This window comes from Notamacropus eugenii, chromosome 1 (assembly GCF_028372415.1).
Source record: "Notamacropus eugenii isolate mMacEug1 chromosome 1, mMacEug1.pri_v2, whole genome shotgun sequence".
Taxonomy (NCBI): Eukaryota; Metazoa; Chordata; class Mammalia; order Diprotodontia; family Macropodidae; genus Notamacropus; species Notamacropus eugenii.
The window spans coordinates 217,112,031-217,135,731 of record NC_092872.1 but is presented as its reverse complement, the minus strand read 5'-3'; the positions used below and the strand labels follow the sequence as shown (position 1 = coordinate 217,135,731).

The 23,701-nt window shown below is 40.0% G+C and overlaps 1 protein-coding gene across 2 annotated transcripts; it reads left to right on the top strand.

The window, feature by feature from the left end:
- Positions 1 to 410: 410 nt before the first annotated feature.
- On the top strand, positions 411 to 21,696 carry LOC140516199 (cytochrome P450 2C44-like). Of its 2 annotated transcripts, none has more exons than XM_072627225.1 (9): positions 411 to 668; positions 2,978 to 3,140; positions 10,089 to 10,238; positions 11,205 to 11,365; positions 12,059 to 12,247; positions 15,959 to 16,100; positions 18,004 to 18,191; positions 19,350 to 19,491; positions 20,891 to 21,696. In XM_072627225.1, the coding sequence occupies exons 1-9, from the start codon at positions 492 to 494 to the stop codon at positions 21,070 to 21,072; spliced, it is 1,494 nt and encodes a 497-aa protein (XP_072483326.1). In that variant the 5' UTR covers positions 411 to 491; the 3' UTR covers positions 21,073 to 21,696. The 2 variants fall into 2 exon arrangements, with proteins under 2 accessions (XP_072483326.1, XP_072483333.1); XM_072627232.1 differs by having other exon boundaries at positions 412 to 668; positions 12,059 to 12,235.
- The last annotated feature ends 2,005 nt before the right edge of the window (positions 21,697 to 23,701 follow it).

The following is a 23,701-nucleotide window of genomic DNA, read 5'->3' as shown; positions in this document are numbered from 1 at the left end:
ACTGCCCTTAAGAGTGAAGTAGTCATTCTCCAAAAGTAGGGAATAATTAAACCTTCAATTTGCTGCTCTTGTCTTGGGAAAAGACAGATCTCTCCCCCTTTTCTCCATACCCCTAAACTCACAAAAGGTGTCCCATGAACTTTCCACAAGTATAGTCATTTACCTACAGGTTAGAGAAGGGAAGGAAACTCAAACATGACTTATAAAGATTTAATAGACCCAGGATCACTCTTAGGCTAACTATTTTCATTTCAATAAAGATTAACCATAAAGATTAACCACTGTAGTAACAGAGGGACTTGTAGGAGAAATACCATCTAATTTGATCTTTGCCCAATGATGATGCAATCAAAGGTAACTCAATGCCAAATTCCATCTGCTTTTAGGATCCCAGTCTTGTCACTGGCTGATCAGTCCCACCCCTTGTTTGCTATCTCTCATTGAAATTTGGGGGTTTGTGGCCAGACATTTTGTTAAGCCCTCTAGCCATCATGGATCTGGGGGGCCTCACTACTTTTGCCCTGGTGGCTCTTGTCTTCTTCTTGTTCTTCCAGTTAGCATGGAGCAAAGGACATAAAGCAAGGCTCCCTCCTGGCCCAACTCCTCTTCCCCTGCTTGGGAACATGCTACAGATGGATTCCAAGAATATCCTCACATTTTTAGACAAGGTAAAGGGGTTTTATCCTGTGGTTCAATGGTAGCAGGTGGGCCATCCCTGGGTGACTCCTATGAGGATTAGTAGTCATGTTAATGGCAATTATTTCAACTCAGTTCCACTTCAGCAGGGATTCAAGTGCCATTAACATGCCAGACACTGCTCTGGACACTGGGAATACAAAAAAAAGCAGAAAACTCCTACCCTGAAAGACCTTAGATTCTAGAAAAGAAATACAGCACAGAAAAGCAACTATTAGTCGTATACAAAGTAAAGACAATATCGATTAAGGTGGAAGGTGAATTCTGGCAATTAGGAGAATGAAGAAAGGTTCCTGATAATTAGACTAATCACTTAGAGTCAGAAGTAATCTAAGAGGCTGTGGAGTCCAAGAGGCCAAGGTTGCAAAGACAGCAAGTAGCACATTCAAAACCAGGCTTTTTTCTACTGTCCTATAACATGTGTCCTGAGAAGATTGTTTCAGCTAAACCTTGAAGGAAGGAAAGGTAGTGAGAGGCAGAGGTGGTGGCAGAGAACCCTCCAGACACAGGAAGCTGACTATGCAGAGAAGGAATTTCATGGATGGAAAACAAGTGGCACATGACAGACTGTAGGAACTATTCTAGTGAAAAGTAGATCAAATATTTAGAACTGTAATGGACGTCTAGTCAATTTCTCCTTTTACAGATGGGGAAATTGAGGCCAAGATTAACAAAGTAACAAGATCACCAGGGTAAGATAGTTCTTTCTATTGTCAGGATTCTACAGAGCCAGGATTCCCATAAGTTTTCTGGAAGGGGGGAGATTATTGAACTTCTATTATATGCAATTAAACTCAATCCAGTGGCTCATGTTAGCACTAAAGAATAAGTTTATGGTCAAAACAGCATGGCAGCATGAGGTCTTGGAAGGCAAACACTATTTTACTTCTGTCTTTTGATACTTAGCCTGTCCCATAGTGCCTGGCACACAGCACCTGCTTTATGGATCCTTGTTGATGGATTGAAAGCAAAGACAGTGTGTTCCTATTCTTCTCTGAAATCCCCCCTCTCCAGAAAAGATCAAAACTAGCTACACCATAAAAAAAGGTTTCTTAATATTTTCACAGCTTTCCTAAACAGAGCTGCTCTTCTGAAATTAATTAGTACCCCACTGTTGCTCACTTTTGACTCAGATACTTTGCTACTGGAGATACACTGCAAAGAGGTCGAAGCCTAAAAGAAAGGTCCTATGTGTGCCAAAGTATTCATTGGGGCATTTTTTCACAGTTGCAAAAGTTTGAAAACAAAGCTAGTAGCCGTCAGTTGGGTAACGGCTGAAGAAATTGTGAACTTTGTAGATTGCTTTTTTGTCCCAGGAAAAGTGACAAACATAAGGAATTGAAGAGAATGTAGGAAGACTTGTAAGAACTGATAAACAGTGAAGTAACAGGACCTTAAAAATAATATGAACAACTGATAATGGAATAAAAAGACCACTAAAGTGACACCTAGCTGCTCCAGGGCTGAAGATACATGATATGTTTTTTTACTTGCATCTGACAGGATAATTCATTCTACTGGACCTCTTCTCCCATCTCAAGCCAAGAAGCTTGATCTTATTCCATTACATAATTATTCAAGATATATTGTGCCAGTCAAGTCCATCACTGTGGTAGCCACCATGAAGACTCTCACAAAACATGTTCTTCTTCCTCAGGGGCTCTCCTAATCTCCTACTTCTGATCAAGACACCCAATTGATGGTGAAGCAAATCTTAAGTTGGACCTTATAGTGGCAAAAAAAGACATTCCTGTGGCTAAATCTCAGGATTTCCTGGCTCCCCATAGCTGGAACTCTTGGAACCCTAATCTTCTGACCCAATTAGATTCTTAGGACAGCCTCCTTCATGGGTCCTATAGAAAATCAGGAACTCCTTTTCTTGCCATATACCATCTTCAAAATTGGGATACACTACCCTGTTCTCCTGTGGAACAGATTTCTCTACCAGTATGTATAGGGAAGTAGACAGGAGGAAAAGAGGAGATAGTGGTAAGCTGGGAAAATTGGCAAGGAAAGTTATTGGTGTTGGAACCTGGCTCCCCCTGTCAGTCAAGTGATGACAGTGGCTACTAAGACTGCTTGATATTATTGGATACTCTGAGAATAATGTACAAGCTCATTTCTGCCCGTCAGTTGGCTGCCACTCCACATCTAGAGTGGAGTGTCTTCCTAAAACAGGTGGCAGTGATGAGTTTTAATAAAAACTTTGGGAATGTTTATCCTACATAAGTCTTTAGGGACTTAATTGTGACTGGAAAACTATTTTTGGATCTCTTTTCAGGTGGCTGAAAAGTATGGCCCTGTGTACACTATATACATGGGGCCACAGAGAGTCATTATGTTGCATGGATATGAAGCAGTAAAAGAAGCTCTGATTGACCAGGGAGACGAGTTTATACACAGACAACCACTGGAAATATTTAACACTATCATGCAAGGAAATGGTAAGTTTCAACCCTTAGAGGTTACCTAAGGTAAGCTGCTTTCTTCTTCTTCTCCTCCTCTTCCTCCTCCTCCTCCTTCTTCTTCTCTTTTTCCTCCCTCTTTTCATTCCATCACGTTTACTGCTCTCACTCTTGCCCACAACTTTCCCCAACCAAAAAATCAATTTCTTGTAAAAACAGGGAGTGAAGAAAAACAAATCTATGTAGCATTGATCATGTCTGAGGGTGTATATTTCATTCTTTACTACAGTTCTTCACTTCTCTGCCAAGAGGTAGAATCAATACATGTGGAGTTGTGATTAGTCATTTTACTGATCAGATTTCCTGTCTTCAAAATTGTTGTCCTCCACAGTACTGTAGTCAATATATGAATTGTTCTGATTCTGTTCACTTTACTCTGCATCAGTTAATACAAGTCATCTCAGGTTTCTCTGAAACCATCTTTTCCATTATTTTTATGGCACAATTATATTCCACTCTGTTATTAGTCATTCTCCCGTTGATGGACACCAGCTTTATTTCCAACTATTTGCTCTGATAAAAATAGTTGCTAATTTAAGAAATACTTATGTCCATCCTCTCTGTCTTTGGTCATGTACATTCACGCTCAAAGTTCAGTAAGAGTACCTCTAAGTGAAAGGATATACATAGTTTAGTAATTTTAAGAGTATTATTCCCAACTCCTTTCCAGAATGAACAAACTACGTCCAATAACAGTGGTTATAGGTCCAATAACAGTGCATAAGTAAATTCTAAAGAGATTCTACAACAGTTTTTAAGTTTCTCTCTCTCTCTCTCTCTCTCTCTCTCTCTCTCTCTCTCTCTCTCTCTCTCTCTCTCTCTCTCTCTCTGCTAAACTAGTGAATATAGGTAGAACATTGGAAATGTTCTAATTTACATTTTTCTTGTAAGTGGTGATTTGGAGCATTTTTCCCGTATGCTTGGTAATAACTTTCATTGTTTCTTCTGAAAAATGCCTGTTCATATTCTTTGGCCATTTGTGAAATGGGGATAATTCATCTAGCTTAAAAATCCTAAATGTAGCAATAAGGTCAGCAAAAGTAACTAAAATAACAAAGTAATTAAAAGAAAAGAAATGAATATATAGGTGCTAGGTGGCACAGTGGATAGAGTGCCAGGCCTGCAGTGGGGAAAACGAATCTTCCAGAGTTCAAATCTGGCCCCAGACACTTACTAACTGTAATGACTCAGGGCAAGGCTTTTAATTCTGTTTGCCTCAGTTACTCTTCTATAAAATGAACTGGAGAAGTAAATGGCAAAGCACTCCAGTGTCTCTGCCAAGAAAGCCCTGAATGGGGTCAGAAAGAGTCAGACATTTCTGGAACAACTGAACAATATTAACAATAACTTTATGGCATACTTAGAAAACTTCGGTGATTCAAAAATATAATAATAATAGTTATCATGTATAGTGCTTGAAGATGATTAGCAAAGTGCTTTAAAAGTGTTATCTCATTTGATCTTCCCAATAACCCTGTGAAGTGGATGCTAGTATTATTCCTATTTTACAGATAAGGGAACTGAGTCAGATAGAGGTTAAGTGACTTGCCCAGGGCTCCATAAAAAATAAATGGTAGGGGTATCTCCAAGTACAGCATCTCCTGCACTGAACCACCTGAGGCAATAAGTGATTTTGGTAAAATAACAAAATAGAAGTCACATCCATTCCCCCCAAAAAAATCAGGAGAAAAGAAGATAGTGAAACACTATTTATAAATGGCAGAATGTGCCACATTTTAAGGGGATAACCCACCAACACACCTATAGGACTTAGAGAAATACAATTATGAAATAATTTTTAGCAGAAATGAAGTAACAATTGCATAATGTGAAAGGGATGGACAGTATATGATCTAGCTAAGTAACATAAGGATGACAGTGATATTGTTGCTCAGTTGTTTTCAGTCATGTCTGATTCTTCATGACCCCATTTGGGGTTTTCTTAACAAAGATGCTGGAGTGGTTTGCCATGTCCTTCTCCAGTTCATTTTACAGATGAGAAAACTGAGGCAAACAGGATTAAGTGACTTGCCCAAGATCACACAGCTAGTGAGTATTTGAGGCCCATTGTGAACTCATTCTTTCCTGACTCCAGGCCTGGCATTCTCTCCACTGGGCCACCTAGCTGCCCCATTCATTTGTAGATCCGAGGCAATAGCAATCAAAATCCCATGGAAAAATGTATAGAATTGCATAAAGCAATACGGTTTTTTTTGTTTGTTTGTTTTTTTTTTAATGTTAAATCTTTATCTATAAAGTACTGGGGTAAGAGTCATATATACTGAGAAGACATACATAGATCAGGAAGTGAATGGAACAGTGATGAAAACACTGACTCTGCTGGAGCGGACATGTTTGGGCTTCAGTTTACTCATTTATTAAATGAATGGGTTAGATTAGATGTCCCTTGATGTCCCTTTTGGCTTCAAATCTATAATCCTATGAACTATGACTTTAAGAAGTCTGGTATCTGAACCTGAATTAAGGAGACCTGGACTTGAATTGGATTATGGGCAAATCATGGCAACTTTCTGGGCCTCAGTTCTGTAATTTGTGAAATATAGATAGTCATACTCTCTTTACCATCTACATGTATCAATGCTAATGTAAGGAGAGAACTTTTTAAGTCTTTAAGTGCCATATTTTTTCTTTAGAGGAAAAATATACTTCTGTTGTCATGGACATTTCTTTTTTTTTTTAATTAAATTTATTTACTTAACTTTTAACATTCATTTTCACAAAATTTTGGGTTACAAATTTTCTCCCCTTTTATCCCCTCCCCCCCAAACACCAAGCATTCTAATTGCCCCGATGACCAATCTGCTCTCTCTTCTATCACCCTCTCTGCCCTTGTCTCCGTCTTCTCTTTTGTCCTGTAGGACCAGATAGCTTTCTATACCCCTTTACCTGTATTTCTTATTTCCTAGTGGCAAGAACATTACTCGACAGTTGATCCTAACACTTTGAGTTCCAACTTCTTTACCTCCCTCCCTCTCCACCCCTTCCCTTTGGAAGGCAAGCAATTCAATATAGGCCAAATCTGTGTAGTTTTGCAAATGACTTCCATAATAGTTGTGTTGTATAGGACTAACTATATTTCCCTCCATTCTATCCTGTCCCCCATTACTTCTATTCTCTTTTGATCCTATCCCTCCCCATGAGTGTCGACCTCGAATTGAACTCTCCTCTCCATGCCCTCCCTTCTATCATCCCCCCCACCCTGCTTATCCCCTTATCCCCCACTTTCTTGTATTGTAAGATAGGTTTTCATACCAAAATGAGTGTGCATTTTATTCTTTCCTTTAGTGGAATGTGATGAGAGTAGACTTCATGTTTTTCTCTCACCTCCCCTCTTTATCCCTCCACTAATGAGTCTTTTGCTTGCCTCTTTTATGAGAGATAATTTGCCCCATTCAATTTCTCCCTTTCTCCTTCCAAGATCTTTCTCTCTCACTGCTTGATTTCATTTTTTTTAAAGATATGATCCCATCCTCTTCAATTCACTCTGTGCACTCTCTCTCTGTGTATGTGTGCGTGTGTGCATGTGTGTGTGTGTAATCCCACCCAGTACCCAGATACTGAAATGTTTCAAGAGTTACAAATATTGTCTTTCCATGTAGGAATGTAAACAGTTCAACTTTAGAAAGTCCCTTATGACTTCTCTTTGCTGTTCACCTTTTCATGGTTCTCTTCATTCTTGTGTTTGAAAGTCAAATTTTCTTTTCAGCTCTGGTCTTTTCATCAAGAATGCTTGAAAATCCTCTATTTCATTGAAAGACCAATTTTTCCCCTGAAGTATTATACTCAGTTTTGCTGGGTAGGTGATTCTTGGTTTTAGTCCTAGTTCCTTTGAATTCTGAAATATCCTATTCCATGCCCTTCGTTCCCTTAATGTAGAGGCTGCTAGATCTTGTGTTATCCTGATTGTATTTCCACAATATTTGAATTGTTTCTTTCTAGCTGCTTGCAATATTTTCTCCTTGACCTGGGAACTCTGGAATTTGGCCACAGTGTTCCTAGGAGTTTCTCTTTTTGGATCTCTTTCAGGCGGTGTTCTGTGGATTCCTCGAAGACTTATTTTGCCCTCTGGTTCTAGAATCTCAGGGCAGTTTTCCTTGATAATTTCATGAAAGATGATGTCTAGGCTCTTCTTTTGATCATGGCTTTCAGGTAGTCCCATAATTTTTAAATTGTCTCTCCTGGATCTATTTTCCAGGTCAGTTGTTTTTCCAATGAGATATTTCACATTATCTTCCATTTTTCCATTCTTCTGGCTTTGTTCTGTGATTTCTTGCTTTCTCATAAAGTCCTTAGCCTCCATCTGTGCCATTCTAATTTTGAAAGAACTATTTTCTTCAGTGAGCTTTTGAATCTCCTTTTCCATTTGGCTAATTCTGCTTTTGAAAGCATTCTTCTCCTCATTGGCTTTTTGAACCTCTTTTGCCAATTGAGTTAGGCTAGTTTTCAAGGTGTTATTTTCTTCAACATTTTTTTGGGTCTCCTTTAGCAGGGAGCTGATCTGCTGTTCATGCTTTGACTTCATGTCTCTCATTTCTCTTCCCAGCTTTTCCTCCACCTCTCTAACTTGATTTTCAAAATTCTTTTTGAGCTCTTCCATGGCCTGAGCCCATTGGGTGGGCTGGGACACAGAAGCCTTGATTTCTGTGTCTTTGCCTGATGGTAAGCATTGTTCTTCCTCATCAGAAAGGAAGGGAGGAAATGCCTGTTCACCAAGAAATTAACCTTCTATAGTCTTATTTCTTTTCCCTTTTCTGGGCATTTTCCCAGCCAGTGACTTGACCTCTGAATATTTTCCTCACACCCACCTCGCCTCCTGATCCTCCCAGCCAGTATTTGGGGTCTGAGATTCAAATGCTGCTTCCAGCCTGAGGGCTTTGGGTGGGGGCAGGGCTGCTATTCAGTGTGAGATTAAGTTCAGGTGCTCAGGTCAGGGCAGGGCCACCTCTCAGGCTCAGTTCCCTCAGGGAGTTTATGCACAGACCTTCAACAATGGATCCAGGCTCCTGCCTGCTTGGGGAGCCCCGGTCTGTTGCCGCCCCTCAGCTTCTGTCTCCCGAGGGGGCCCGAGCCATGGGGGCACCCCACTCTGCCCTCGACCCACCAAAGAGACTCTCTCACCGACCCCCATCACCTGTGGGTGGAGGGACTTGTGCGGCCGCTGGAGATCCCGTCCCTGAAGCCTGCTCGGATCTGTTCCTCTCGGTGCCGCGGCCGTGGCAGGTCTGGGCTGGGCTCCGTGTCTGCAGCGCAACGGACCTTTTGTGAGAAGTTTGCAGGTCCCTCTGTGGGTGGAGGGACCTGCGTGGCCGCTGGAGATCCCGTCCCTGAAGCCCGCTCGGATCTTTTCCTCTTGGTGCCGCGGCCATGGCAGGGCTGTACTCAGCTCCCAGTCCCGGCGCCCAGTCCGCAGCGTGAAGGACCTTTTGCGAGAGGTTTGCAGGTCTCTCCGGAACAGAAATCTCCCTCGCTCCAATGTTCTGTGGCCTCTGGGTGCAGAATTCTCCGTGAGTTACTTCCTTGTAGTTGTTCTATGGGCTGTGGGTTCGGAGCTATGTGTATGTGCGTCTTTCTACTCCCCCATCTTGGCTCTGCCCCCAGCAATATGTTTTATATGTAGAAATCAATGATAAAAAATGCAGAGAGGAATCATGGGGAATTAGGGAGCAAAGGCAATTGTGTACAGTCAGATGTGAAAGGAGGCCATTGATTCTCCAAATTCTTTGTTACTTGATAAAAAAAAAAAAGAACAATGGATCAGAATAGGACACAAGGAAGCCCCCCAAAAGCTCTGTGCTCTGCCCAGTGGAGACAGAAATGCTCATCTCTCTCCTTCTAGCCTCCATCTGTATCCATTTTACAGAGAGAGGAATTATAGGCGTCTGCATTTCAAGAACACTTGCTGTTGCTTCTGGGGGAAGAATTTTGTGGTTTTTTTTAATTGGGAGTGATAGTACACCCAAGGTCAGGCCATCTGTGGAGAGAAACCGCTTTACCCCTTCCTCTTCACTTTGAGATGCCACCCTTCAGATGTTCCTGACAGCCCATATCTCTCATCATTTCCATCTCCAATACCTCCACTCTTGAGCCTTTGTCCTCTCAGATTCATGGGAAAGGCTGACCAAATAGTACAGGGGCCAAAGGTGAAAGCTTATCCAGTGGGCTAAGGGTAGATAAGACAACACTAAACTGCCCCAAGCCCTAGTTTACCAGCCAGGAAGGAAGGTCACAGACTTTAGTCTATTGTCACGTATCTAGTAAGAGGCGGAGACATAATTGGAACTTAATTCTCTTCCTGTTCTAGGTTTAGCTCTCTTTTCATTACATTACATGGCCTCTTGAAGTCCATGACCCACATGGGCACAGATCGAAGCAGGCATTTTATGAGCAGAAGAATTCTGATAGTGCTCTGATTCTAGACTAACCATGAGATGATCCAGGTGAAGGCTTCGTCCCCACATCCCTTGTCCTGGCTTTGCCATCATCATCATCATCATCATAAATGACAACAGGGAAAACAACTGATATTTGCACAGCACTTCAAAGACTTCTATATACATTATTTCATTTGAGGTACTTGACAGCTCTGAGGAGTAGGTATATGGGTGTTATTATCCTCCTTTTGTGAGTGAGGAAACTGAGGGTTTGAAAGGTTAAATGATTTGCCCAAGGTCATACAACTAGGAAGTATCTGAGGAAGGATTTGAATTCAGGTCTATATGCTTCAGTTCTAGCATTTTACTTATTATACTATCTTGTTGCCTAAGGAGACAATTGCCCACCTATCACAGATTCCCTTCCACTTCTCCTATCCTCCAATTCTCTCCCATCCACAAAAACTCTCCTAACATCTGGGTTTTACCCTCCCTCAAAGTTCTCACCCTGCATGCCCTGCTGATTTTTCCCCAGGTATTCTGTCAAGCAATGGTGAAAAGTGGAAGCAGATCCGACGTTTCTCACTCATGACCCTGAAGAACTTTGGGATGGGAAAGAGAACTATTGAGGAGAGAGTCCAGGAGGAAGCCCAGCATCTGGTGGAGGAGCTCCAGAAAACAAAGGGTTAGTTTACACTGTTCATCTCCTGGGAATATGCCCATTCCACCAGCCCCAATGTCAAAGTTCTTCTGTGGTGGGAGGATCTCATTGTTTGCCTGACTTCACTGACTGGCATTAGTCATCCATGCAATAATTCTTTTCAACAAGCATTTTGTAGTGAAGTAGTGCAAGGCAATGCAAAATAAATGTTGATGGTACAGCAGCCCAACTCAGGACAATCCTATCTTCAAAGAATTTACAATGTCCTGGGGCAATAGAACATATACAGAATTAAGCAAATAGTATATGTAAATAAATACACATATTTTATACACATATGCATTGGTTTATTTGTTTCTTTATATATGTGTGTAAAAAGTAATATAAAGTAATTTCAGGATAGACTGAAACATTAACAGCTGGTACAAATACAAATTGTGTAGAAGGTGCCACCAAATCTGAGGGAGCTTGAGATTACAAGAGATGGAGGAAGAGAGGAAGGAAATTCTATACCTGGAAATCAGCCTGTACAAAGGCACTTTGAGATTGGAGATGTAAGTGATGGAATGTTGTATATCAGGAATAACAATTATTATCTAATAGTAATGTGCGAATTAGGAATAGAGGAAACAGTCCAGGGGAAAATATTAGGTCAGGAGTAGGGAACCTGTGACCCTGAGGCCACAAGCGTGGCCTTCTAGGTCCTTGGGTGTGGTCTTTCACTGAGTCCAAGTTTTACAGAAAAAATCCTTTTCTTAAGGGGATTTGTTTTATGAAGTTTGGATTCAGTGAAAGGGCTGCACTTGAGGACCTAGAGGGCCATGTTTGACTTCAAGGCTGCACGTTTCTTACCTCTGTTTGGCCAATCTTAAGAAATCTGCAACTAGCATTCAGAATTGAGGTGGAGAGAAGTTGGGTCCCTCTTCTCTTAGTGCATGGGAACCATGATATTAAGGTTATTTTTCCTTTGATGTCTTCCTTGCTCTTTAGCTCAGGCATTCGACCCTGCCTTCATCCTCTGCTGTGCTCCTTGCAATGTGATCTGCTCCATTCTCTTTAACCAACACTTCAGATACAATGATGAGAAATTTCTGCACCTGACAGGAATGTTGATTGAAAATTTTAGGCTCCTAAACACACCATGGATCCAGGTAAGTTCAGGGTTGCCTTGTGTTGATGTGACTGGTCACTGAATTCCTGTTTGAATTGTGGGCTAGGGGAGACATCAGCTCTCTGAGAAGTGCAGTCACAGCCAAGTCTCCAATAGGTCATATAATCATGGAGAAGAGAGAGTGCCTAAGAGTGGTGAGACTCTATGAGCTTACTTCACCCCATTGAGGAGTGTCCTTCATTTCCTCCTAATTTATATGGAACTGAACTTGGGATCAGTCACACATAGCCTCAGTTTCCAATGACCCCTAGGGTCCCTTCCAGCCCTATTTCTATCATCCTATGAATATGGCATCATTCCAAATGGAGGTAATCCTGATACCCCAAAAGAGAAAATGGATCAAAGTGTGTAGGTGAGGAAAGAGCCATAGGATCCCTGTAAGAGACCAGATGGTCCATCCACCAATTCTCTCTGGGGAGTGCTGACTAGCTTCCCTCTTTTGTCATGGGGTATTCCTGTAGAATACCTTCAGAATACCTAGGAGGGCCATTTTCTTAGATGGTGGCTGAGGATGCATATTCACATGTTTGGCTTCAGACAGCTGTAAGGTAAATCCTCTACCTCTAGAATGAAATAAATTTCTGCCAGGATGGGAAACAACTAATGGAAAACATGATTTTCTCTTTACTAATTCTTTTTGGGGGACCTGGGTTGGGGTTTTCTGCCTTTTTAGCTCTACAATTTTTGCCCTTCACTCATAAAGCATCTTCCTGGAAGTCATAGGACCATCTATAAAAATGTTCTCCAAATGAGGGGTTTCTTAATGGAACAGGTGAAAACACATGAAGAAACCCTGGATCCAAATAACCCTCGGGACTACATTGACTGTTTCCTCATAAAAAAACAACAGGTACAGTTGGAAGTAAGAGCCTTACCTTTTGTCTAGAATTGAAACTGGCAATTCTGGTGCTTGGACAAGCTTTTGTGTAGAATAAACTTAAGTTCTAAAAACGTAACTTTTATTGAGGCCTTTTAGGGAAGATGAGAGACCCTTTGATACCACCATCAGGGCAAGAGACAGAGTCCCTGGAGACCCAAGAGGGCCTGCTAGAGAGGTTAGGATGTGCCAAGGAGAGGCCATGATTGGGTCAGGTCATTCCCTAGCACAAGGCTACTAGGTGTTATAGTAGATGGAGTGCTAGACTTGGATTTAAGAAGATTTGAGTTCAAATCCTACCTCATATATATTTTTATATGTACATACATGTACGTATGTATATATGCATGCATATGTGTCTTGTATATATACACACATATGTACACATATATACATATGACCCTGGGAAAGATAACTAACATCACTGAGCCTCAGTTTCTTTCATTATAATATGGAGATAATGCCTAATTAATGGAGTTTTATGAAAAATCAAATGAAATAATAATGGTAAAGTACCTTCACAACCTTAAAGGACCTATATAAACACATAAATATTAGGTACTGTTATCAGAGAAAACCATAACTCCAATTATTCTATTCCAGTGATGGAAAGAGATGTAGGTAAATGAATTCCGCAGATAATCCTAAAACGTAATCTTCCCTAGAATTTTGACCTTTTCTTCTCACTAATAATCTGCATAATCATTTTGGCATAGTTGTAAATATACACTTGTATACACATTTTTTCATTAATTACATTAGGTTACACTATTTATATATACATGAGCAAATCCTAATTTTGTCAGTATGTGTTCTTGCAAAGCTCATTCATAAGGTAGATCATTGTAACTTGGATTCAGTCCTCCATTCCATCTGAGGAACAATGCTATAACTGGGAATTTTCTCCCTGACAAACTTTCAGGATCTCTTAAGTCAAAGATCTGGTCAGAAGAAGAAAAGATCCATTGAGAATACTTCTCTAAAAATTATGCTTAAGCTTCTTTAAAAATGATAGTAAGGTATTATACATATTGATTACACAAGGGACTTCAGTTTATATCCAAAGAAGAAAGAAAATCATGTCACAATAAGAAATGAGATTTAAAGCTCTCATGCATTAATTCCAATTAATAATGACCATATTTAATTAACAATAATTTGTCTGTCATTTTAGATGTCAAAAGCATTTTTGAGAAATGAATCTAGATGCTTTTATTCCTTGGATGGACTTTCCTCCCTATGTATGTGTGTATGTATAGATAGAGATGTGTGTGTGTTCGTTCTTTGTTGCCGAAGAAGACCACGCCATCAGAGATAAATGACATGACACACACTTGACTTTGTTTTGAGTGAGGGAGGGCTGTGCAGGTCACCATCCTCACTTCTCCTCCAGAACCATCTGAATCCAGTGACCAGATATTCATCAGGATGACTGGAGATGACCTAGGATGAGGCAATTGGGTTAAATGACTTGGCCAAGTTCACACAGCTAGTGAGTGTCAAGTGTCTGAGGTGAGATTTGAACTCAGGTCCTCCTGATTCCTGCACTGGTGCTCCATCCACTGCACCACCTAGCTACCCCATAGATAGAGATAGAAAGAGATAGATGGATAGTTGCATAAATAGAGATGGATAGGGAGATAGAGATAGATGGATGGATGGAGATAGACATAGATCAATAGATGGATGGAGAGATAGATATAGAGAGATACACACACATGCATATATATAAAATATGTGTATGTAGGTTTCTATGTACATAATGTTAAATGCACATATACAGAAGAAAATATCTACCCTAAGAAGGGGTGGTCCAAAATGTGGATATCTGCACAAAGTCAAATACAATGAAAACTGAGAAAAGGCCTTTAATTAAGCAATTTAAATGTTTTTTTATGCTCTCCTCAGAGAAAATAGATCCAGTTGTCATATCATAAAGTATAGTAGATTGCAGTCAATACCTGTCCTGGTCCTAAAGGGACCAACCCAGACATGAGGTCATGAGAACTTCTCAACTTCTAGAGAGAAGAATCAGGCTTCCTTTACTCAGCCCAAACTCAGATTGGAGCATAACCAAGGCAACAAACAAAGTCATGGCTCTGTTCTCTTGTGGACACCTGGGAGGGTGTGAGGCAAAGGAGAACCTGTTCTGGACCCCTGGAGGGGAAAGAAAGGACAGAGACAGTTCTAGAGGCAATTGTTCTTGTCCACAACCAGAGAGAACAGACAGTAAGCTAAGTCCAAAGTAAGACTTCAGAAATCCCGTCTGATACTTGCTGTTAAGTTAGGCCACATACTTTGCAATCAAATTGATTCCTCGGGTCCCTTCCCCAAGGGTGAACCTGTGCCTCTTGATATTGGAACAAAGGGAATTTGTGAATAAGAGGGAGTCTCATACCCTTCAATGAATGCATCATTGATACTACTAATCCTTGTAGCTCCTACTGAGTCAAGAGTATCCTCCTCTCCTTTACAAGGGGAAAAGTTCCCCTCGACCTTTGTGATCAGTTTGGGAATCGTTCATCCACGTGCTGGTCTGGTAGACAGGGAACTTAAGGGGGTAAGAGTAGGACACAATCTTCCACACCTTTACTCAAAAGTCAGAGGAGGACAACTATTCACTCTGACATTGTTAAAGATAGTAAGGAGCTTAAATCACCTCACCATACTTCTCTAAATTCCCATTCCTACTGTTTTTTTTTCAATTATCTATAGGATTTGCAGGTTAGGTCTTCTGCACATAAAATGAAGAGAAATGACAGTCAACAGACTGACATTGAGAGAAAAAATGATATAATCACTAATGGTAGAGAGATAGACAGATAGAGATAGGGATACACATAAGTATATATATATACATTATATGGCATGTGTAATCTCACAATGTCTAGGTGGAGTAAGAAGTCTAGTTAGTATCATTAGACTATCCTGGTAGGGCAGGGAATCTTTATAGCCTCAGAATGTCTAGATGTGACCATAGGTCTAGCTAATCTTAGTTAATCTAGTTAATCAGAATGTTTAGGTGGGACCAAAGTCTAAGACAATAGAAACTTCTCTCTGTACAGGATCAGAAGATAATATGTTGAGTCACTTTTCAGTCATGTCCAACTCTTCTTCACCCCATTTGGGTTTTTCTTGGCAAAGATACTGGAGTGGTTTGCCATTCCCTCCTCCAACTCATTTTACAGAGGAGGAACTGAGGCAAACAGGGTTCAGTGATTTGCCCAGGCACACAGCTTGTAAATATCTGAGGCCAGATTTTAATTCAGCAAGAGGAGTCTTCCTAACTCCAGGCCTGGCACTCTATCCACTGTGCCACCTATCTTCCCAGGGTTGGACCAAGGTCTAAGACAATGGAGACTTCCCTTTGAGATAGAATCACAATAGAATATAGACTGAGAATATGTCTTTATTTTCATAACCTGAAGCCTCCATTTCTTTGTCCTCTGAGGTTACTTTTAAATATTAGAGGAAGGGAGAAAGTGGTTCCCTTCAGCTTATAGCATACAGGTTCAATCCATTTCCTCCACACAGCTTCTGTAGTTGAAATCATTGTAGATGGTATCTACATCATTTAAACATGTTCATAAAGGTCTCATTGAGTTATATTACATGTAAAGGGCCCCTCAAATCAGAGATCTTTGGGACTTGACATGTCTGCTTCTTCTTTGATACATTTCATAATGTTGTCTTCAGGAGAAAATGAATCCACAGTCAGAATTCAGCTATGAAGAATTGCTGGCCACTGCCTCTAATTTATTTGCTGCTGGTACAGAAACAACAGCCAGCACTCTGAGATTTGGGCTTTTACTGCTCATGAAATACCCAGAGATACAAGGTAAGAGAAACAATTCACTGTGACTTACACATTTGAAAAGACCTCAAGTTGGGAGAGGACATGTTAAGCCCTGACCTTGGTCCTGACTGCTTACTGTGAGCCCAGTACTCCACGTGGTTACAATGCCTTAAACATAGCAGCTGCTTAACATGTTTATTGTCTCAGGGGAAATTTAGCCAATAAATAAAATGGGGCCATTCCCCTGAGCATAATATCATTTATTAGTAGGGTACTGTGACCCATTAAGAAAGAACAGATCAATGGAATGCCTCCATGTGTTATCTTGGCAATAAAACCTTAACTTCTCTTGTCCTCACTATCCTCATCTATAAGATAATTGCTAAGCACTTTCCAAGGTTAAATTTCCTATGAAATAATAGTATGAAGACAGTAGGAGGTGAGTTTTTATTAGTCATTCTCAATAAGAAAGCTTAAGGAACACTTGCTATTAAACAGGGATTCCTAAATTTTGGGGGGTCGCGGACCTCTTGGAAGACTGGTGAATCCTGGAAACTCTTCCTCCCCATAATATTTTCAAATGCACAAAACCAAATATAATGGATTACAAAGGAAACAAATTTATATTAAAATAAAATTATCAAAATGTTTTAAAAAATATTTTAAAACAAGTTTGTGGATCCTAGGTTAAGAAATACTGCTGTGGAAGAATAGGTCATTCACAGAAGTATTTAGAAGAATAAGTAATAATTCCATCTCATTGTAATGAGTGTTGATCATTTCCCATATGTTGATACTTTGCAAACAATTTCATAGAAGTTAGGAGAAAAGATCCAGTCCTAGACAAATACACACATACATATTTATATACTTATACACACATTCACAAACATACATACATGTATATGCACATGTATATAAATAGATGTACAAGCATGTATCTTTTGAGGTGACATTTGTAAAAACAATTAAGGCATTAGAAATTTCATAAAGTACCGCTCTTCACTGCTCAATTCTGTGTAGGATACAGTATTGTTCTAGACTTGGGGGAAATGCCAAGTTGGAGTATGGCATAATGCCTCTCCCTATGGAGATTAAATTCTACTGTCCTTTGACTTAACACCACGTAGTTTGCTCAGTGGATAGAGTGTCAGCCTGGAGTCAGAAACTACTGGGTTTAAATCTGGTCTTAAGTAGTTACTAGCTATATGACCTTGGGCAAGTCACTTAAGGACTGTTTGCTTCAGTTTCCTCATCTTAAAATGGGGATAATAATGGCACCTGCCCTGCAGGGTTGTGGTGAGGATCAAATGAGATAATCATTGAAAGCATTTAGCACAGTGTACGCACTATAATGGTTAGTTGTTACAGTTGTTATTTTTTATGAACACCAGTTCAGTGCCTGTTATGCCCATTCCTAACATCTCTCAAATCTCATCCCTTCTCCCCTCTAACATTGCTACTACCTCAAAGAGGTCCCCACTATCTTATTCCTGGGCTGTTGTAAGAGCCTGTCATGTGTGTCCCTGCCTGAAACCTTTCTAAACTCCAGCCCACCCTCCAATCAGCTATTAGTCTTCCTAAAGCACAAGTCATAGCATCCCAACTCAATAATGACAATGGCTCCCTTTATACCTCCTTGATCAAATAAAAATGCCTCTGTATGACTTTGTAAGTCTAATAAAGCTTAAGATGGCCTTGAGTCTTTTCAGATTTGCTGTATCTTGTTTGTACATAGTTGTTTGCATTTTACCTTCTTCATTAGACTGAGTACAAACTTTCAGAGTACAAACTATCTCCTTCATTTCTTTGTACTCCCACCGCTTAAATCAATGTCTGGCACACAGCAGGCACATAATAAAGGCTGTTGAGTGACTAACCAATAAACATGCTCATTAGATTTTGCAACCCTGTGAGCTATTCATTGTCATTCATCTTCATGTAGCCAAGGTTCATGAAGAAATTGACCGAGTGGTTGGCTCAAGCAGGAGGCCCTCCATGCAGGACAGAGTCAAGATGCCCTATGTGGATGCTGTAGTGCATGAGATACAGAGATATATCAGTCTACTCCCCTTCAGTCTTCCCCGATTGGCCACCAAGGACATCTACTTCAGAAACTATGTGATTCCCAAGGTCAGATGTGTTTATTTTCATTGTGATTTTCAGAAGGCATAAAAACACCCTGTTGGCAGTGAGCACATCTTACTATGTTATGCAGAGGTGCTTAGAGAAGGAGCTGTATCATAGAAAACAGAGAGCTGGCCTCTAGAGGCAGGGAGAGTGTTCAGGGCCTGCTTCTAACACATGTTGGCCATGTTAACACTGATTGGGCAACCAACTTACCTCTCAGGGCCCCAGGCATGAAAGAATCCAGATTGTAAAGTAGGTATCTAGATTGGCAGAGGGCATTTCCTCAACAATCCTAGCTCTGATTCCTGTATTGGTGAAATTCCAGGTCCTTTTATACTGTTCACTGATGGAAGAGAAGCTATGTTATATTGCCTCTATCCCACCTCTAAGAGTTAGGAGATCTGGAACCTACTTCTGGCTTTGCCATCCAGTAGCACTGTAACTGAGATTGTTGTATCATCTCCCTGGGCCTTGACATCATTTATGGGAAGAATGGTTATCTAGATGGTCTCTAGCTTCCAAAATAACTCTCATAACCTGGATATGTCTATGTGGAACTCAAGCAAATCATTTTAGTGAGAATAGTATACCAGCTGAGATCTGTGGTTTTCCTACGGTAGGAGGAAAGAAGGGGACTAGGAAACCTGCCACCAACTCCTATGGATAGGGAGTGAGCTGTAGAGTGATTTGAGCATAGGCATAACTTCTCTAAGCTTTAGTTTTATCACAAAAGAACTGACAACAAAGTCTATTGTATGATGACTATTTCATGCCTGGAGAATATATATTTTATATTAAAAATCATAACTTTTGGGATAGACCAGTATCCTAATATTGAAACCAGAGTCGTAAAAACCTTAAGGGCATGTAAAAAACTTGTCTCCATTTTCTGTGAATCTCATACATCAATGCTGTATTTACACTATCAGCTACTGCATGTTCTATCAAAATCACTTTTAGAAGAACTGAGATATCACCAGATAGGGTGCTATTAAATAAAAGGTCTTTCCTGAAACCATTTGCTTTCAAAAAAGTGGTTGAGATTACTCATAATTTATTGTCATTAAATGCATATGCCTTGAACTATTCATATTAGATACTTTATAATACATGTATGAACATGACAATATTCCAGCTAAAGTCCTCTGTTTTTGATTCCAGGGTACAATTATATTCCTCTCCCTCCACTCTATCTTACGTGATAAAAAAGCATTTCCCAACCCACACCAGTTTGACCCAGAGAACTTCTTGGACAAGTCTGGCAACTTTCGGAAGAGTGACTACTTTATGCCTTTCTCCTTGGGTAAAAATAATGTGTGCTTCTATTTGTCAGTTTCATTGACTGCATCATGATACAGGCATTGGTAATCAAACTCCAAACCCAAAGGTGTTTGATCTCGTTGTTGGAAACACTGAAATATCCAGACAGTTTGAATACAACATGGGTTAGTGGAAAGCAGGCTCAGGGGATGATGGTTTGAATCTCCACTCTGACACTTCTAAAGATATAACTAAGGGCCAAATCACTTAATCTCTCAGCCTCAGTTTCCTCAGGTATAATATAAGGATAGTAATGCCTACATCTTATAGTTGTTGTGGGAAAAGTGCTTAGGAACCATTAGAGCGCTACATAAAGGGAATTATTGTTATCATTATGATTGTTGATTTCATTCATTAAGAAAATTGGAAGGCATTGTTTAACAGTTGTATCAGTTTAAAGGTAGCTACAGGAGCTTACTGCTTTCTGATTGATTGTTAAGAATGCTGAATTTAGAACTGATGAGAAACTGAGATTTTAATTCTATTTCATTCATATATTAATTATATGACCATGTGCAAGTCATTTAATCTGTCTGAGCCTCAGTTTCCTAATCTACAAAATGAGGATGATAATTCCTTTGGTACCTACTTTACAAGGTTATTGTGAGGATAACACTGTCCAGTATTCTGGAACTTTAAGTCCTATATGAAGGTCAGGTTTTTGTTTTTAAATGACCCAGCCATTCTCAACACCCATATTCACAGAAGAGAGGCAATGTGAGGCATAGTGAACAGAAGCCTGTCCTTGGAGTCAGACAGCTCTGGGATAAAGTTCTGCGTCAGAGATATAGTCACTTTGTCTCTGCGTCTGTGGAGAAAGTCACTTAATTTTTCAGATGCCTAGGAAATTCTATAAGACTCTCAGTTATGGAGGATTTGCCTACCTGTATCTGTGAAGGGTATCATGAAGTTGCAGGTTCAGTCCAACAACCCTCCCCCCCCCACCCCAGGTACATGACCTGGATCTCTTGATCACAGGGGGATTTGCCCAGATAGCTCCTATCTAGCTCCTTTTCCCTCAATTCTTCTTTCTAACTATTGCTTATCCTAGGAACAAAATTCACCAAATTTTCAATTCAAATCATGCAAATTTTGAATGGGAATGTTACTTCTCTGAAGAGGACCCATCTCAGGAGGCTGTCAGCCTCCTCAATTAGCACCTATTTCCTTCCCTGCTTACCTGACAATAGGACCACCAGATATGTTTGGCTTCTCTAGTTTAAGGCACTGTCACTTCCACTGACCATCTCTGAGAACCTATCTTAAGATAACTCACCACATCCCTACTCTTATCTTCTCCTTCATCAATATTGTTTAAATTTCTCTTGATGTACAAGCTAATTAAATGGCTATCCTGAATCAGACTCTTTGGTTCCTTTTAGGAAAACGTCTCTGTCTTGGAGAGGGCCTGGCTCGGATGGAGGTGTTTCTCCTCCTGACCACTATCCTGCAGAACTTCACCTTGAAGCCCTTGGTTGATCCAAAGGAACTTGACATCACCCCACTCAGGACCGGAGTTTTTAATGTCCCCCATGTTTATAAATTATCTCTTCTTCCTAGATAAATGATTTTCTGTGGCCACACCTTCATTATTTTGTTCCCACAAATTTACAGGACAGTCAATGTCTCTTTTAAGTAATAATCTTGGTCTTTGGTGTTGGGAAAACACTTCTACCCTCTTCAAATTAAGAATAATGTTTGGACAGCTCCTGAAAGAGAGACAAACAATCAGGGAACAATGGAGTCACCACTGCCTAATATTTGGCCACTCTGTCGTGGCAGCAGCAAAGAAAATTTCAAAAGGAAATCATATGATCAATTTAAGAATTCATTCCCAATCTTAAGAAGTTCTTCAAAGTTTGCAAATTGTCCTTCATGACCTGGTAATTGTTTCTAAATTTGGTTATAGTGCTGTTTACAGAGAAATAAAGGAATCACAACTTACAAATGTTTTCACACAAAAGTCTCACAGTTGCAGAAGACTGTATGTATGTATGCATATGTATGTGTGTGTATAACATCATGCAACTTCATGGCAGTCTTTATTCTGACCACAAAACATGCACATTTTGCACTGTGCATACGCAACAATTGCTGCCCAAACGCAGGGTCACAAGTGCATAAAGTTGTAAGAAGCCCTGCTTCACAATGTCAAAACAAAAGGCACTAATAAATATAATTCAATGAATTGATGGGTGTACTTGGATAAAAAATAAAATGGGAAGTCAGTCATCTCCTCCTCACACTGGATAAGAATAGAGTTTGAATCCCATTGGCTACTTTTGCCAAAGTCAGGAAGGAGTTAGGCTCTCAATAAAGGATTATGTTTTCCAAAGTCTAGCTATTTTAAAAAAATGTTTATTTATTTATTTTTAGTTTTCAACATTCATTTCTACAAAATTTTGAGTTTCAAATTTTCTCCCCATCTCTCCCCTCTCCCCCATAATGCTATGCATTCTGATTACCCTTCCCCCAATCTGCACTCCCTTCTATCACACCCCTCCTTTCCCTTATCCCCAACTTTTCTCTTTTCTTGTAAGGCAAGATAGATTTCTATACCCCATTACCTATATTTCTTACTTTCCAGTTGAATGCAAAAATAATTCTCAACATCTGTTCCTAAAACTTTAAGTTCTAACTTCTCTCCCTTCCTCCCTCCCTACCCAACACCACTGAGAAGACAAGCAATTTGATATAGGCTATATATGTGTAGTTTTGCAAGACTTCCATAATAGTCATGTTGTGTAAGACTAATTATATTTCCCTCCATCCTATCCTGCACCCCATTTATTCTATTCTCTCTTTTGACCTTGTCGCTCCCCAAAAGTGTTTACTTCTTATTACTCCCTCCTCCCATTTGCCCCCCACTTCTATCATCCCCCCCACTTGTCCCCTTCTCCCCTACTTTCCTGTAGTGTAAAATAGATTTTCATACCAAATTGAGTGAGCATGTTATTCTCTCCTTAAGTCAAATGTGAAGAGAGTGAGTGTCACTTTTTCCCTCTCACCTCCCCTCTTTTTCCCTCCATTGAAAAGTCTTTTTCTTGCCTCTTTTATGAGAGATAATTTGCCCCATTCCATTTCTCCCTTTCTCCTCCCAATATATTCCTCTCTCATCCCTTAATTTTATTTTTTTAGATATCATCCCTTCTCATTTAACTCACCCTCTGCTCTCTGTATGTTTGTGTGTATGTGTGTATAATCCCTCCAACTACCCAAATACTGAGAAAAGTCTCAAAAGTTACAAATATTGTCTTTTCATGTAGGAATGTAAACAGTTCAACTTTAGAAAATCCCTTTTGGTTTCTCTTTCCTGTTTACCTTTTCATGCTTCTCTTGATTCTTGTATTTGAAAGTCAAATTTTCTATTCAGTTCTGGTCCTTTCATCAAGAATTCTTGAAAGTCCTCTATTTCACTGAATAACCATTTTCCCCTAAAGTATTACACTCAGTTTTGCTTGGTAGGTGATTCTTGGTTTTAATTCTAGTTCTTTTGACTTGTGGAATATCATAGTCATTAGCTTCCATTGGCTCCATTTTAGTTTTTAAAGAACTATTATCTGCAGTGAGCTTTTGAACCTCCTTTTCAATTTGGCTAATTATGCTTTTTAAAGCATTCTTCTCCTCACTGGCTTTTTGGACTTCTGTTTCCAATTGAGTTGGCCTATTTTTAGAGGTGTTATTTTCTTCTGCATTTTTTGAATCTCCTTTAGCAAGTTGTTGAGTCACTTTTCATGATTTTCTTGATTCACTCTCATTTCTCTTCCCACGTTTTCCTCCACCTCTCTTGATTTTCACAATCCTTTTTGAGCTCTTTTATGACCTGAGTCCGTTGCATATTTATTTTGGAGGTTTTAGATCCAGAGGCCTTGACTTCCTTTGACAGTATGCTTTGTTTTTCCTTATCCAAAAGAATGGAAGAAAAAACCTGTTCACCAAGAAAGTAACCTTCTATTGTTTTATTTCCACCCCCCCCCCTTTTTTTGGCATTTTCCCAATCAGTTACTTGACTTTTGAGTCCTTTGTCAAGAAGAGGTTATACTCTGGAGACCTATAAGTTCTCAGTTCCTTCAAGGTGGTACAATCAAGGGAGAGGAGTTTACTCCTCTCCTGGCCTGTGCACTGGTCTGGGAGCAACCAAAAACTTTTCTGCACAGAATTTGGGAGTAGAATTTCTTCTCCACAACTGCCTC

Bases quoted from the DNA above. Each gene is read 5' to 3' on its own strand.
- LOC140516199 (XM_072627225.1), top strand. From the start codon at position 492: ATGGATCTGGGGGGCCTCACTACTTTTGCCCTGGTGGCTCTTGTCTTC. The intron at 10,239-11,204 runs GTTAGTTTACAC...CTTGCTCTTTAG, and splicing joins GGAGCTCCAGAAAACAAAGG to CTCAGGCATTCGACCCTGCC. The intron at 11,366-12,058 runs GTAAGTTCAGGG...CTGCCTTTTTAG, and splicing joins TAAACACACCATGGATCCAG to CTCTACAATTTTTGCCCTTC.